Source organism: Sciurus vulgaris (genome assembly GCF_902686455.1).
Source record: "Sciurus vulgaris genome assembly, chromosome: 9".
Lineage (NCBI taxonomy): Eukaryota > Metazoa > Chordata > Mammalia > Rodentia > Sciuridae > Sciurus > Sciurus vulgaris.
This window is the reverse complement of record NC_136469.1, coordinates 117,105,803-117,123,277: the sequence shown is the minus strand read 5'-3', so window position 1 is coordinate 117,123,277 and position 17,475 is coordinate 117,105,803. Positions and strand designations below refer to the sequence as shown.

General features: G+C 38.2%; 1 protein-coding gene across 5 annotated transcripts in view; it reads right to left on the bottom strand.

The window, feature by feature from the left end:
- Positions 1-8,078: 8,078 nt before the first annotated feature.
- Positions 8,079-17,475, bottom strand: part of ARAP2 (ArfGAP with RhoGAP domain, ankyrin repeat and PH domain 2) — a 187,528-nt gene continuing 178,131 nt past the window's right edge. For 4 of the 5 annotated variants that reach the window (XM_079152776.1, XM_079152777.1, XM_079152775.1 and 1 more), the window contains 2 exons: positions 14,880-15,014; positions 8,079-10,462 (listed from right to left, as the gene is read on the bottom strand). In XM_079152776.1, coding sequence (XP_079008902.1) covers positions 10,079-10,462; positions 14,880-15,014 — 519 coding nt within the window. In that variant the 3' untranslated portion in view covers positions 8,079-10,078. The other variant, XM_079152779.1, reaches the window with a different exon arrangement.

The following is a 17,475-nucleotide window of genomic DNA, read 5'->3' as shown; positions in this document are numbered from 1 at the left end:
CTTATAAAGAAAGTTTATGCATAAAGTTCCTCCCTTATGTAGAAGGAAATGAGAGGGGGGGCATGAAAAATTTGGAATGAGACAGACGTCATTACTCTATGTACCTGTATGATTACACAAATGGTATGAATCTACATCGTGCACAACCATAGAGATGAAATGATGTACCCCATTTGTGTACAATGGATCAAAATGCAGTCTGTAAAAACTAAAAAATAAATAAATAATTTTAAAAAAAAAGGTTTCTGGTGCCGAGGTTGACATTCTACTGTGGATTAATCCCTGTGCCTTGGGTGGAGAGACTAAGATTAGGTCAGTTACTCTGGTTCAGAAACTGAAGGACATCAAGGCAGAGATGGTAATTAGAGCACATTTATTGCCAGGTGAGGGAAAGACAGAGGGCAGGTGAGCTGGGCAGGCAGATCTACTGGGAACCAAAATGTGCACAAAAGACTAAGTTTCTGTCTTCTGTTAGGATAGGGATGTCCCTTGCAGTGGCATGAGACCTGGTGTGGCAGGTAGCCAGGCCTCCTTGGACCCTATTCTGTATGGAGCTGGTGCACATTTGGTGCACATTTGTGCTTTGTGGAATCTGACACATACACCTGCATACTTGGGTCATTTTGCCCTTTCTGGTCTGATGCCATTTAATAGTCATTAAATAGTCATTTAATAGTCAACTGACCCTTAGAGTTGTACGTGGTGACATGCGTGACTTTGTGAATACGATGTTTGCGAATCTAAAGGAAACAGTGTCAGGCTTCCTTCTAGAATGTGGAAGGATGTGGGTACACCTGAGTCAATTACAGGCAATGGCCACTTTCTCCTCTCTTCTGTCCTTTCTTTCATTCCTGCTCATCTCTACCTAACTACATGCCTACACTTCAATTCTGGTAATTTTGCAATATAATTATAAAATCTTGGAAAAGTTCTGATTGATCTGGAGCACGTGCACATTGTTCCTTATCATATGAACACACAATCATTGCTCCTCATATGGAGTAAAATACGTTATAATGTTTTGAAACATCATACTTATAAGAACCGTCACATCTCTAGCAATATGATTTATCCTGTTAAATGTGTGATTTCTAATTTGCTCTACAATATTAAAGGTCTAATTTCCTTATTCAACTTGGAAACCCTATACAGTGAGAAAAAGACTGATTAAACCTCCTCTTTCAGGTACTCCTACAAATTAATTTCACCATTTGATTTGAGAGAGAGACAGGAGTTAGTGCATAGTTAGAATCATACATATGTGACAGAACAAGATTGACAAACTCCTTGGTAGCAAAGACTAAGTTCATCTGTCAAAGAAATATATTTCATTAAAGGTTAGTCACAATTTTTATTAGGTAACTGAGCAACTGTACAGAAAATGATTAAGAAATAGGATTAATACAAATTTACTTAAGAATATTACTTCCAATAATTCCTGCACTATTTTCAGTATGAATATAAAATCCTTCCACCAGGATCATCGTTGGTAGGAAGTGTGTCGAGGGAGACACTTGCACGATGCAAAGGCGTACCTGCAGAGTTATTTATGCTGGCATCAGTCCTTTCGCCCACCCAGGGTAGAACCTTACAGCATGAATCTTGTGGCTTACAATTTGACTGGAGATGTAAAGAGTTTGTCCCTGGTGGAAAACCTCTCTTTTATAAGAAATGTTTCCCTTTTTCTGAAGTAAGATTTCCTATTTGGGGACACCAGCTTTCTTTATATATATATTCTCTTCAAGCTCTTATTTTCAATACCTGTTTTAACACTTAAGTGTTAGTCTATGAGAAGTTGGATACAGGTTTTGTTGTAAGCTTTTAATTAAAATCTTTATTTTGCATTTGATGCAATTCCTGATGTATTTGGCATTATATCTAACACCTTGCTATTGGTATTAGCTTGATCTTTTGGATTACTGATAAGTATCTATAAAAGATAAGCATCATATATTCTTTTAGCAGGTACCCTAGACATTAAAACACATACCCTTGAATATTATAATTTAATACAAATCATTACATTCACTTTTGCCCTGCATATGCCTGGATATTACAATACTTTTAAGACCACTCAATCTAGACTACATGGGTTCAAGAGCCAGCTCTGCCCCTCATTAGCCGAATATTCCTGACTAATCTCTCTGTATCCAAGTCCTTGAAAAGGAAGAAGAAAAGATGGAATGGAAAGGCTTAGGAGCAGATAAAGAGCTTTAGATACGGTATATTTGAGATGCAGTAGTATACTTAGGTAGATTTGTGAATCAGCCTGGTGACCAACGGGTTTGTGCTACAGTTGAATCTTGAACACACCCAAAGGTTATGTGTTGAAATCTTATTCCCCAGACTGTGTTGATATAGAGAGGTGGAAACTTTAGGAGGTGGGGCCTCATAGAAGGACACTAGGTCACCTGGGAAGTGTCTTTCAAGGGGATATAGGGACCCAGGGCCCCTTCTTCTCTTTGCTTCCCAGTCATGATGAGATGAGCAGATTTGCTCTACCATGTGCTTCCCACCCTGAAGTACTGCATCATCACAGGCTCCCAATCAATGAAGACAAATCACCAAGGACAGAAACCTCTGAAACTGGAGCCAAAACAAATCTTTCTTCCTTTTAAGCAGATTACCTCAGGTATTTTGCTATAGTGATAGGAAGCTGACTAATGAAAGAATGGACATTTTTTTAAGCTGTCTGTTTTATCTTAACTCCCTAAGGTCACCCTCCCAGTTATCTCAACTCCCTAAGGTCTCCCTCCCATTGTCTCAACTCCCTAAGGTCACCCTCCCAGTAATGGGAACAAAGCCCCTAAAGCTGTTCCAAGAAACAGCCCCAAACAGAGAGTAAAAGAGTAAATTGAGCCAGATAGCTAGATAGTGCTCAAACAGTAGGATTACCAGAAACTATTGACCAGAATCTACACCCTGTTGTAAAACATTGTAAAACATGTTGTATGTTATCAGCAAACCCAGATCCCCTTTGAAATTTCCTGGCAGCTTTGTTCCCCTTTTTCCCTTTCACGTGCGACCCCTCCCAATGTGTGGTTTCTGCCTTTATAAACCTACAAGATTTTCTGCTAGGGACTCGACTCCTCGAGTTGGGTCCCAGTGCGCTGGAATAAACACCTCTTGCGGTTTGCATCAAGTGACGCCTCCTGCGGTTGATTGGGGTTGCTGTCGATCCATGGGACAGAGTTGGGGTTTCCTTTTGGGGGGCCTTACACTAACACGGTGTTATGGTTTGGATGTGAGGTGTCCCCCAAAAGCTCACGTGTGAGACAATGCAAGAAGGTTCAGAGGAGAAATAGTTGTAAGAGTTAGTGATCTAATCTCCTGATAAGGATTAACTGAGTGATAATCTAAGTGGTAGGGTGTGGCTGGAGGAGTTGGGAATGGGGCATGGTTGTAGGGTATATATTTTGCATTTGGAGAGTAGAGTCTCTATCTCTGCTTGCTGATCATGATGTGAGTCACTTCCCTCCACTGCTTTCCTCTGCCATGATGTTCTGCCTGGCTTTGAGCCCCAAGGAATGCAGCCCACTATCATGGATTGAGACTGAAACTGGAGACCCTAAAATAAACTTTTCCTCCCCTACAATTGAGCTTGTTGGGTTTTCTAGTCACAGCGGCGAGAAAGCTGACTAAAACAAAAATTGGTACCGAGACTGGGAATCCTTCCTGTGACTAACCTGACCATGTGGTTCATAAATTTTTGGAGCTTTTTTGGAATTGGTAAGAGGAATTTTGAGATGTTTAGCAGTGCACACTGGAAATGCATATTTGTCATAAGCAGAGATTAATGACTGATTCTGGTGGGAGCTCAGAATGAAGCCAGAATTGGAGACAGGCAGTTAGTGTAGAAATAGGGGATGGGGTCAGATAGAGAATATGGAGGCCATGAAAACCATCTGCATCTGGAAGTTGGAGACTGCCCCTGGGAGAATGGAATATCTAGGATCTCTGGAGCCCAATGATTACCAAATTTACCTGCCCTTGTCAAGGACTACAGGCAAAGAACTGCTAATTAATGCCCCCTGGGCCTTCCCTCTGCCCATCCACTTCTCAGACATGTAGGCAAGAAGGAAAGAGATAAGGGGGAAAGAACAGGAGAATAAAACTTATAAAAAGACAAGATTTGCTCATCCCATGGATTCTGCCTTTGGGTGCCCTTCTACCCAGGAGAAGTCTGCTTTTACTTTTCTTTAATAAAGCTTCTTACTTTCTACTCTACGCTTGCCTTGGCATGCTTCTCTGGTGTTATCCTTCAACACCCGAGGAAGCAGGACTCCTCACCGGTAAATAGCGGTATCAAGAAGACCATAATGGCAACAGTACTGTGGTTAGTGAAAACAGGACTCAAGAGGTTTCAAAAATGGAGAACTCTATTGGAATTTGAAGTAGAGGCCATTTGTGTTATGTTCTGGCACACAAGTTGTGTTTTGCCTGTGTCTTGAGTTTATTTTAAAAGTGATGGACTTCTTAATCTGGCAGAAGAAATGTCTAAGCAGCATAGCCTTCAGGTGGTGGTGTGGATATGGCTGGTGACTTTTAGCCAAATTTATTGCGATATTCAGGAGCAGAAAGATTTGGAAAAAGTGAACTTGAAAGGCTGGAGTAAAACTAGGAAGTTGGGCTAAGGAAGTTGAAGTTGTTTAATACATTACCATCACTACAGAAATGCTAAAGACTTTGTCTAGAGACAATAAGAAAGATGGCTTGAGGGCATCTCAGGAGCTGGTAAGACCACACCCATCTCAAGCTCATGGAGTAAAGGTGAAAATTCTGTTGAGAGACCAATGGGGCACCCTTCTTGCACCAAGGGAGCCTAGGAATGTTTTTCAATGTGTTCAGCTACCCAGACACTCAGAGGTTGCTGCAGCAAGAGTATCTGGAGGCTTGGCTATTGCTCGAAGATGGCAGCAGACCTTGGTGTCATGTGTTGCTGATTCTGCAGGAATGCAGGATGCTGAAGTTAGAGGGTTATGGAGGCTTCCACCAAGATTTCAACAGAAGGCCTGGAAGGCCAAGCAAAGTGCAGCAGGGTTGGAGTCCCTGCAGGCTGCCTCTGAAAGGGAAAAACATGGAGATGTGAGGAGTAAGCCGAAGCTGCTGTGGAGACCCCTGAGATTAAGAAATGCCAGTAACATGGGACATCATCCTAGGAAAACTGCAGGAATCAAACAGAGACAAGTCAACAGAAAGTCCACTGGGGCTGCAACAGGGCCACAGGGGCAGAGCTACACATGCCATTTGGAGAGGATGTCACGATGCCATGTGCCCCAGTCACTGCAGACATGAAACTACAGGATTTGTTTGCCCAGCTGGATTTCGGTCTTGCTTTGGTCCTATCTCTTCTTTCTATGCCCCTAATTTTGTGAATGGAAATGTTTTACTCTGTACCATTATCTATTAGACACTTGTAAATTGCTTTTAATTTTGTAAAATTTATTTGGCGCTCACAATGTGAGATTGCCTTGCACCTCAGAGAAGACTTTGGACTTGAACATTGAGCAATCTCAGAACTGTTGACTATGGCAACTCTTGGAAATGAAAAAAAAAAAAAACAAAACAAAACATATTTTGCATTGTGAGGTGGTTGTGAGTTTTTGCGGGCCAGGAGCAGAATGTCATGGTTTGGATTTGAGGTATCCTCCAAAAGCTCATGTGTGAGACAGTGCAAGAAGACTCAGAGGAGGAATGATTGGGTTTTAAGAGTATTAACCCAGTCATGATTTAATTTCCTGATAGGGACTAACTGGGTGATAATTTAAGTGGTAGGGTATGGCTGGAGGAGGTGGGAATTGGGGTATGGTTAAGGGGTATGTATTTTATATCTGGAGAGTGGGGTCTCTCTCTGTGCTTTCTGATCATGATGTAAGCCACTGCCCTCCACTGCTTCCCTCTGCGTCACCTTGAGCCCTGAGGAATGGAGCCTGCTGTCTAAGGATTGAGACCTCCGAAACTGTGAGCCCTTAAATAAACTTTTCCTCCTCTATAATTGTGCTGGTCAAATCTTTTTAGTTGCAGCAGCAAAAAACCTGACTAAAATACACAGTATGTTCAGATTAAGAAACAGAGAGATGATCAGAAGATGCACTGCATTTAAAGCTATGAGACCAGATAAATTCCTCAAGGAGTTATGCTTTCTAGTAGAGGATCTAATTAGAGTGACTAGTGAGGAAGGAGGAAAATCATGACAATAGTGTCCAGGAGAGGAATACTAGAATATATTACACAAAAGAGGGTAACTGAACTGTTAACATGGTGACCCAACAAACACTGTGACACGTCGACAATGTCCATTAAGGCTGACAAGGTTGTTCTACCTTTGCGAAGAAAAATTTGGGAAATAAAAAACTGAGTGAACAGCTTCAAAGAGAGAATGGGAGGGGAAAAAAGAGAAAGTGAAGTGAACAAATGAAACAATAGCTGGAGAGGAAGACGAGATGTTCTCCAGTAAGAGGGCAATTGCCACTCTTATCCAATGAAGTTTGGTGTTGAGCCAGTCTGCAGACTCAAGGATCATGGTTTGGCTCAGCTGGATGAATGAATTAACTTTTTGTCTCTGTGGTCTCATTCATTGCTCTGTTCAATTAAACATCTCCCTTGGTTGTTCTTTAAAGGGATTGTCCATATTCTTTCTCAGATGTTGTACAGGATTAAGCATCTTTACCGAGCTGGAATAGAGGTTCCGGTATTAAGAGAACTTGACTTTTAGAAAGAAGCTCCCAAATGTAATTTTGCTGCACTATTTTGGGTTAGTCAGGCTATATTATTTTAGTGTTCAAGTTACTTAGCTACATGGCCGCTAAGAGTCACATCTCATCATGTCTTTTTTATCCTCTCTTTATCATTCTGGTAATTGTAACTGACACAAAGATATTCTGAGATGTGGGGCAACAAGTGTGCAAGTAGCAGGGAGTTTTCTGCTCATTAGATATCAACAGATGAACACAAAAATGTGATGTATTAGTTTTCCAGGGCTGCCATATGAAATATCACAGACCAGGGGGATTAAACAACAGAAATTTATTTTCTTATTGTTCTGAAGGTTAGAAGCCCAAGATCAAGGTGTCAGCAGTAATGGTCTCTTTGAAGGCTTCTCTCCTTGCTCCTTGGCTTGCAATTGGCCACCTTTGCTGGCAAAGTGAATTAGGGCACACTAATGACCTCATTTTAACTCAGTCCCTGTTTAAAGGACCTGTCACCAAATAGTTGCATTGAGCTACTGCAAGTTAGGGTTCCAAAATAGGAATTTTGGTTGAAGATAAAATAATCTGACATAATGTCATTACTGCATAATTACTTCCATTTGAACAAGGGCATTTGGGCTCTGAATTACTCAAATAATTCATAAAATGCCTAACATTTGTAGAGATATCTGGATTATTTTTACATTCAACATATAGTAGCCAGAGAATGTGCAATATAATTTAGAATGCTTTAAACAAAAATTATTGAAAGAAAATAATTCTGCCTTAAAAAGAGAAACTTTAGTAATCTTTAAGATTCATTTTTGTGCTGTTTCCTGATGACTAGAGATAAACGTGATAATTGCATACATGACAGAAAAAAATGTTCATGTTTTAAGCCTAATTCTGTCTTCTGTTGAGTGAAGTTTGAGTGAGTGACAACATACAAGTCTTTATAAGATGGTACAAGTTTTAATCATCTTCTCCCTGGAGTGATTATCAACTTGAAAAAACACACAATATCCAGATACTACAATGTGTCCAAATAAATCTGATGCATTTTCAAAAATTTTTCCCTCTGTAATACACAGTCCATGTGTATTTTATAGATAAAATTTTTCATATGAGCCATGCAAATCAGCACAAGTCACATTTTTTGCTTCAATCACTTTTGCTTGGTTTTGTGTTCTTTGTGCCATTCTTGTGAATCATCCAATAAAGATTTGTTTAGAAATCAAATACTTAAAAATTATGGCTAATAAGTAACTTTAAAGACAGAGAGTACCTTGTGTTTGTGTCATATAGGCTTGATTTAAAGTAAAGCAATATCCATGTTGATATATTTGGGAAAATGATAGAAACAGCTTGAAATATAAATTACAATTAAAAAAAAAAGGAAAAAAGAACAGACAATCCATTTGATTTATTTCACAATAACCCTCAAATTTTAAAAATATTGGAGAAAGACAAGTCACATTCAAGGGGACCTGTAAGTCAATTTTCATTTTTTACTCAAAATATATGAGATGTTACCATTTGCTCTTACACTTGAAAAACCAAGGACAACATTTCAGGAAAGTAAGAGAAACAGAAGCCATTAGACTTTTAAGTTCAAACTTCAAGAAAAATTCAGATAAGGCAGATAAATACTCCAGACACTTTCCTATTGTCCAACACTCTCAAACATATTAATTTCCATATGCCTCTTTATTTCATGAAATATATTATTTATTAGAAATCATAGTTTATTTAAAATTACTTTATCGAAATCACATGATTCACTTTAAAGGATGGCTCCCCAGTAGTGCCACCTATCCATAAACTGCCCCGCAGTTTTATTTACTTTTTTAAAAATTCCAATGTATTTGGATTTAAAGAATAAATACCACCTAATCATGGGAAACTATTCTATCCCCAACAAATATAAGTGGTCAGTATTTTACAATGAGGACAGTCAAAACATTTAACAGTACATTACTGTTCTATATGGAATAACTAAAAATGGGTCTTTGTTCACAAATTCAGAGGAAAAACACCTCCCCCACACTCCCCCCCCCAAAAAAAAACAAGGAAAAAGAATTGCTAAGAATAAAGCTTAGATGTATAATTTTTCATATAAAACTTCATTCAATCTTAATATGACTTGAAAGAAACTAATGAACTGTCCATAATAAGAACTATAATAAGATACTATTGTCTTAGGAAAATTCCCAATTTCATGCCTAATCTTTATGTGGAAACAAAAACCAAGGGCTTTGTCATTTTCGCTGGTACAGGGAGAAGACCACTGCTTTATTAAAAGGTGAAAAAAAAAAAAAAAAAGACATGGAATGTGAACCGGTAGCCTGCAAACATGTAGTCTAGTTAAACTATCCCCTTTCCTCAAAGTGGCCATATAGTGTGCACTTCCAGTTTATTCTGACAATGCAGAGAAAGACACTGCAATCTCAGAAAGTAACAGAAAATCAAACAACAACAGCAAAAAGACCCTGTCAGGATAAATTTTGTTCGTACCAAAAATATAGTTAGGAATCCTAAAATATTGCTTGCCTACAGCAACAGTGCAAATGACACCCATGCCAGGCCGAGCCACATACTGTCTTCACTGCCGTCTTAAGTCTCAGTCTCCACGGACAAACAACTCGAGTACAGTGAATTCATGCTCTGGCTGGTTCACTGACACCATAAATAACACAACCATTAATCGCTTGGTTGGCTGAAGAATATTAACTCTGGGAAAATATTTAGACACTGAGCTTTTCTTCTTAACAAGCAATTTCTCCTTAACAGGGTCTGGTCCTTAGTGAACTAAAATGAACCTCAGGTCACCTCATTCGGTGGTAGAACAGTTGTTAACTTCTTGCCTCTTTTTTTAAAACAAAAACCCAGTGCTATTTGTTAGGCAGACATGAAAATAGAATTCTTCCCCTTTTCAATTCACTTCCCTAAGGTAGACCCTATGTAAACCTAAAAGCATATGGTAACAATATACAGGATTTCTCAAAGTGCAGGATATGTTACAGATAGTTTCATAGACTTCATTTAAACACAGCATTTTATACAATACAGTACAGTTTGAGATTTCTGCCCATAAATTATCCCACTTAGACAACTACTTAAAAGGGTTGACTGTTTAAAGCAACCCAGTGCCTTCTTACACAGGTTAATACAATTGAAATTTACAGCTTTGTTCAGATCAAAATAAGGTTAATCTTACACATCACATATATACATATTTTAAAATACTCTAAATGTTTGAGTATAGCTAGACAAATTCTTAAATAGAGACAAACTTGCCATAGACACAAACTTTCATGAATTATAATTTGGTTTCTGATTTAGACACAAACACTGTATACAATATTTAAAAAAATAATTTGTTAGACGATTCACTTTATTTCTTTCTGCAAAATCTGTTCACCCTGTAACTCTTTAGGAAGGGTTCTTGACCTCTGCAGAACGACGCTAAGTTCTTCAATGACCTTTGATGGCAGCTTATGATCAGTGTCCAAAGCAGCTTTGCTATTCCTATCGTCGGTCTTCCCCAGTGTCTTTAAGATTTTGAGGCCTTTCTGCTGCCCACGTGGGACCTCGGAATCTGTGTCCTCCAGGCAATTGAAACTGCGGTGTTTTCTGGTGCGGTTTCGAAGTTTATCCTCCTTGTGCTCCAGGCACTGGGCCACGATGGAGGCTCTGTCCTTTAAGCTGGGGTCCATGAACTCTCTGTCACGCTTTTCACTGAGCCGCAGCCTTTCCAGTTCTGCTTTTGCACTCTAAAAATAAAATGTCCCATAGGAAAGCAAGATTTGGCATGACCGATGTTTAAAAAATACGTTCCACATAGCAGTTGATGCTTTCTCTACAAGAGCTTATTTCTAAGATGTAGGTCTAATTTTACTTTGACACAAATAGCATATCTGAATTTATATACTTATCTTGGAGCTACAAAATCAAATCAAATGTAGACTGTGGAAATTCATTTTAACATGCATTTAACATACCATCTCAAAGATAGCAGGCTAGCTATCTAGATTGATTCTCACTTCAAACTGGCCTCTTCCAACTTATTTCTGCTCACGATCTGTGCATGCACTCTTAGTCCACAGAGTATTGTACTCGTGGGTCCAAGAGGAAAAGTGTTCTTTTTGGCCATGTGAGGAGTGCTCTGCCTTGCAACCTCCTCTTTGAGATTCAGGATACATAATAGCATATGAAGGACATTAAGGAAGTTTACGGCAGAGAAATCAGATTCACTTCTTTTTCCCATTTTTATTCTCCTCCTAATTGACTAGTAAAACCTTTTCTTCCATTTAATCTCTGTTAGGATCCCCCAGGTATTTTTAACAGTAATTAATTCAATTTTGGGTTCTGGGAATTGAACCAAGTACTTAACCACTGAGGCACGTTGCAGCCCCCACTTTTGTTTTTAAAAATTTAATTTTGAGACAGGGTCTCGCTAAGGTGCTAAGGCTGTCTTTGAACTTGGGATCCTCCTGTATCAGCCTCCTGGGATGCTGGGATTACAGACATGTACAGTTGCATCTGGCTCCCACATATGTTTTTAAAAACACTGAAATGTGTGTGTGTGTGTGTGTGTGTGTTAATCCCCACTTCTCTATCAATGCATTAGAGAGCACATGCATTTGGGGAACTGCGAGAACCTATAAGTACTATATGTATATGACAATGGAACAAGGTGGACATTTTAAAACAAGCATTCAAGGCACCTTGGGGCTCTACAATACCTAGTGTACTGAACGTTCCTGGATTCTCAAAGGGGATCACAAGCCAATCAAGTCAAAGGTATGGTTTTTTATATCACAGTAGTAGTTCTAATTATCTTCCAACCACCATCAGAACTATACTGTGGTACTCTTTCAAATGCAGAATTTAGGGGTCAAGTATTATTAACACATATAATGCTGAAATTTTAGGTATACTATTAAGTTTAATATTAGCCTAAATGATGTATGGCCTTTTGTTGGAGACACACTGGAATTGACCTCTTAAGAGTCAGAGGATGGCAGAGTGAGAGTAAAGAAAACTACGAGTGCTTCACAGGAATCACATGGTGTGCACTAGGGGGAGGCACATGCTGTAAGGCCAGAAAACCAAGGATGCAGATATTGAAGAAAGAAGGGCAGTGTTTACGTGCATGCTGTCCTTAGAAGATAAGGTTATTAATAATTTAAAAAGAGAGACAGATAAGGTGTACAAGTAGGTAAACACCAGGTGGCTTGCTCCAGGCAATACCTGCCTGTGTCACAAGGTGTGGAGAGAAATGGATCCTCTCTCTCCCAGCCGCAGAGAGCAGTGTCCACTGTTGAAGCCACAGCAATGGGCAGTGAATGGATTCTCAGAGCAAATCAGTCACAGGGCTTTAGTTGAGGCCCTCATATATTAAATCCATTAAATTCAGAGATGCATGGTTATGGGGGTCCCATGATATCAAAAAGAAATATGGTCAGCATGCACAAATTACCACTACAAACTCTTTGAAATGACTTTTAATACTAAACCTGCAGTGATAACATCCAAGATATAAAACATATCTATGTTATATAACATATAATCATATCACTAAATCCCAATGCTTTCAGTTTCATATGACTATTCACAGTTCAAAGTATATTATCTACATTTTAAGATGCAGAAATAGAATTTCAAAGAAGGAACAACTGGCCCGAAGTCACACAGGTGAGAGTTTGGAATGTGACCCCTGGCTGGCCTGACTGGTGTGTTTCTTTCTAGCACATCAGACTTCTCCAGGAAGTTCAGGAAGGTAATGGGGGAGAAAGGGAGGGAAGGGATTCTAGATGATGAGTTCTGTTTCACTGTACCATTTTGATTGGTTCATTATTTTTATTTTACTGACATCATTTTAAAAAGGAATGACCTTGCTGACAGGTCATTCCTTTTTAAAATGATGGCATAACTCCTGGAGTGAGGCACTCCTCCTGCCTCGGCCTCCCGAGATGCCAAGACTAGAAGCCCACACCCCTGTGCCCAGCTCTCAATGGTAGTTTTGAAACCTATCCCATATTGTCTTCTAAGTTCTTATTTTCTTGTATCAATATATGACAACAATATGCCAGGTGCTATTCTAATAAATTCTCATGCATACTAACATTTAATCATCACAATCACCCTGGAGGGTAGGGGCTTTTATTAGCCCCATATGCTTACAGATCAATAAGCAGAGGACACAAAGCTACAGTGCCACAGGGAGTTTCTAGCATGTGCACTCAAACATAAAGGTTTGCCTCTCTATGGGTGCTTTCTTTGCCAGTGGTTTACTTACCCTCACTCACTCAGCTGGCTCCCTGCTCATTGACCTAATTAATTTTAGAAATCACTACCTCCAGGAAGCCTTCCAGGCTTGGATGAGATACTCTCATTCAACTTCCAAAAAAAAAGAAAAAAAAAAAAAAAAACTCAGGCAGGCCAAGTCAATGAATGTACCAACTTATCAACAACTTGTCTGAAAAATAATTCTTCCCCAATATATCCCTTGGTAAATATTTTTTTTTTTCTGATGAGTATATTCTGGTCATTTTAAGTCCCTTTCTAGTTTTAACAAAGAGTCAAAAATGGTTAGTCATTTTATAAATGTATTTTCTTACATAGTTACATGAATCAAATCTCATTCAATAATAAACATTTTAATGGTTCACAGGAAAAAAAATTTATTCTTTAAATGTGGTTTTAATAGCTTTTAAAGTAAGTTTCAATGCTTCCCAATACTGGAGAATTTTTAAAATATCTGTTAAATTGGCCAAATCACCAAAACACCGTATTTACTAAAGCTTGGTTTATTATGACTCAGCAAATTTTCCAGCAATTAACATTGCATGGAATTATTTTAAGAACTGTTAACAATTTCTTCATAGTTTTTGTCAGTTTCCTGCTCTTAAGCATGTTAGAAAATTATTTCTGAGATTCTGTATTTGGCATTAGGTAATAAGTAATCATATTTGTAATCATCACCAACACTGCATATCAATGTATTTTTTATCCTAAAAATTTTCCTTTTGATTCATAACTGATCCCCTGGAAATGCCAGGGGAGTTGGGGTGCCTGTAGGTCCCTATGTTAGTGACACTGGTGCAAACTGTGCCCTCTGTCCTGGATTCCTATGGAATGTGACCCTTAGACTTCGAGAATTCTAGATTTCTTTTATGGATCCTGTAGCTCTGCAGTGTGGTTTATTCTTCTTTCTCTTTCTCTCCATATTATACACACATGCATACTTAGAGGAACAAAGGCATTTCTTAGAGACTTACTCTTTCCTTTGAGTACCTCAGTGGAGCAGGACCAAGTAGGGAAACCAAGGACAATTAATTTTGAAGCCTTTGTCTAGTAGAGAAATATTTCAGAGGGATAAATGTTCAATTTTGTGCATGGAGAAACTTTGAAAAAATCTGATCATTAGGTTCAAGTGCCTTGAGTCAAAGGTAATTTCTGCTTGGAGGGCAAGAGATTCAAACAGCTTACTCTCAATTTTAAGATGAGAAGATAAAATGTTTTTCTCATTGCTGTGAGGGACTCAATTAAGGTACTGAGACATGCACTGATCCCGAAGTGGCTGATGAATTTTGAGAGTGAAGAGCCCATGTTCTTCCCTGAAGAACCATAGTTCATGTCAAGATTGACATTATTTGCATTTTCCTACCCCTCCAGATGAAAAAGAAAACAAATAGTAGCCTTCATGAAAAATGCCAAGTCTTTCTTTATTGATGCTCGGGGTCATCTTGCTGTTCCTTAAATCAAGTAAGATACCCCACTGTTTCTTCAAACCACTGGAACTTGGTTATGTCACTAGTAAATCTACCACAGCTCTGGATGTTTTCTGTGATGGTCTCACTAAGGATTTTATAAGTAAATTTATAAGTCCAAATTGAGGCAGTTATTTTATCATCAGAATTTCTTGGAAAATATTTAAAATTGCTTGGCTACTTAGGGATAAAAAAATAAGTTACATTGTAAATATGAAACTGGGTGGTCAGTGTCGTGAAAATCAGTGGCACAGTTATTCATAATATTTTCTTGATGTACCTGGTTATTAGTGTGCTTTTTGAAATGACCATTACTGTGCTTTTGAGGTAGAGGACATATTTAGCATGCCTAGTCACATTAAAAGACAGAAAAACAAATTCATTATGGTCATATGAGACCAAAATCCAGACCCACCTCAATGTTTTTCCGGGCTTGCGTTGCATTTGTCTCTTGCTGAATTGGAATCAGAGGTAAACCTCCAATTTTCGGATTTTTGGTTATTGACCGTTTCCTTTCCTTGCCAGCTGGTGGCCATATATCATTTTCATGCTGGGGAAACACAATTTCATGCTGTTGGTGTGTGGTTTTATCACGCAGTACCCCATGTGAGTCACTTGGCTCCTTTTCCGGGTATCCACATCAAGCGATCTGCTCTCCATGAGAGTGCCATTTGTGATTATGATGTTGACTTTGGCAGCAACATGGCTCGAGGACGTGAAACTCTTAAGTGAACAGAGCTTTGAGGTCTCAGTTCAATTTCTAAGTTTCAAATTCATGCCTTCTGTACTATTTATCAAACCAAATGGGGGAAAATATTTGAGAAAACTGGCAAATCTCTTTGTAATAGAAAAATAATACACTTGTCTCTATTTCCAGGTCCTGTAATAAAAGTAGCTATACATTTATTTTCTGCCTAACACCAAAGGTGATCCTAATGTAAAAATAATTTGATCTTACATCCCCAAATCAACCTAAGGCATGGCTATCAGAGAAATTACCCTTATTTTATGACCTTTTGAAAAATGTTACTTCTTCATCTAATTGAATTTTGAAGAAATCTTACCTGTTTATACATACATTTATACTGAAAATCACTGTGCAACAGAGAGTTTGGCACATTTGTTCTCGAATTATTGACTATACATTCTAGCCCACTAAACAGTTATAGATATGACTGGAGAAAAGTTAATTTTGCAATGGGGGATAAATGTCCACAGGTAAAAATATAAGCTTTTGAGTGATTAATCCTTGAGATATACATGTAAAAGAATTTTTCTACTCCTCAGGGTAGATTAACTTTTTAAATGTCGGGAAAAGCAAATTGATTTTCAGACAACAACCTATGGAAAAAATACAGAATACCAACTATAAAATGAGAAGTTTAAAGATGCTTTGGTGAAATAAAAAACATTTGGTAAACTACATAGCAAAATGCCTCCTCTTTGTTTTCATCATTTTTAAAAGATAAGTTCTTGTTTTCATGCTGCAGTTAGTATTTTAATGTATTATTTTGTAACCAATAATTCATTTCTGCAAATATTTACTGTGTACCCTTTATAGTAGCTAATTTATATTGATGGGCTTACCTGATAGACTTTGTGCCTATCAATATACATGTATCACTTCATCTAATCTTCAATGATTCTACAGTATAAGTCCTATTGTTATTAAACTTAGTGTTTATGTATAATATATATCTTTGAATATTAGAGAAGCAATTACCTTGATTCAGCAAACCTGTAATGGCAGATGGTACAATATTTTGATCAGAAAAATGGTACACACTACCTGTTGTTATTTTTTTATTATTTTTAATTTACTTTTGGAAGCAGGGATTGAACCCAGGGGCACTTAACCACTGAGTCACATCCCCAACGCATTTTTATTCTTTATTTTGAGACAGGGTCTTGCTAATTTGCTTAGGGCCTAAGTTGCTGAGGCTGGCTTTGAACTTGCAATCCTCCTGCCTCAGCCTTGTGCTGGGATTGCAGGAATGAACTGCCTCACCTAGTTCATAATGCTTTTCTAGAATTTAGGTAATTTTTCAAATTGTTAATGTGTAATGTACACGCTAAATGATGATGTGGGAAAATCAGAAATCTCTAGGTCAGAGTGACATGTTCTTATTCAACATTTATAGCTATTGGTGACTTCAAAAGGGATTATACACGTGATGATCACACTCTCATTGTTACATTGATCATGCCCCAAATCTCCATTTCTCCCTCTCACTTTCTACTTATGACCTATTTTTCAGCTTCCTTTCATTCACTGTAAATAATTTCTGACTCCTTGAGACCTCTAATCCATTCACCACCATTCTTCTGCCATGTTTTTTACTGTTTCCTTCATAGCTTGACTCAGATTTCATGATAAATTAGTAAACTCTCTTCTCCTCATAAATTATCTTTAAGCCCCATGCTTCTTCTAATTCCATCATACTTGATTTTGCAAAGTCCCAAACCTAAACATAAGTCTAATTTCTGGGTGTCTGCTAGCTGACGGAGGAAAGACAGAAGATTATTCTGTAGCTTCATCTCACTTTAAATCTAACCTTACATTTCCAGGAAGCAGCGAAGAGAACTTGTTTTCCTGGCGCAGTACAAATGGCAACCACGCACTCTGCAGATTATTACCTTTCTTTCCTTCACCTTTCTAATAGTCTTCCCTGTCTTACAAATTAGGCATTCACTGATTTCATTTTAAAGTTTACTAATAATTACTTAAGAAAATAATATTGCCACCATAAAATGCAACGATCTTACTGCATTCTCTAGCTTCTTCCTGATAATTAGCATTTGCTCATTTGCTCTGATTTTGAGTAGCCTTGTTCCAGTCCTATCTATAATTGCTCAATAGACCAGAATATGTAGTTGATAATTTGAGAACAAATGTGCCACACTGTTGTGCAATGATTTTTCAGTCATGAACAAATGTGCACATGACCACAATACTTCACATCTGCCCAGGGCCTCCAATGGTTTAAAATCTCTTTAGTCCTCTATCAACT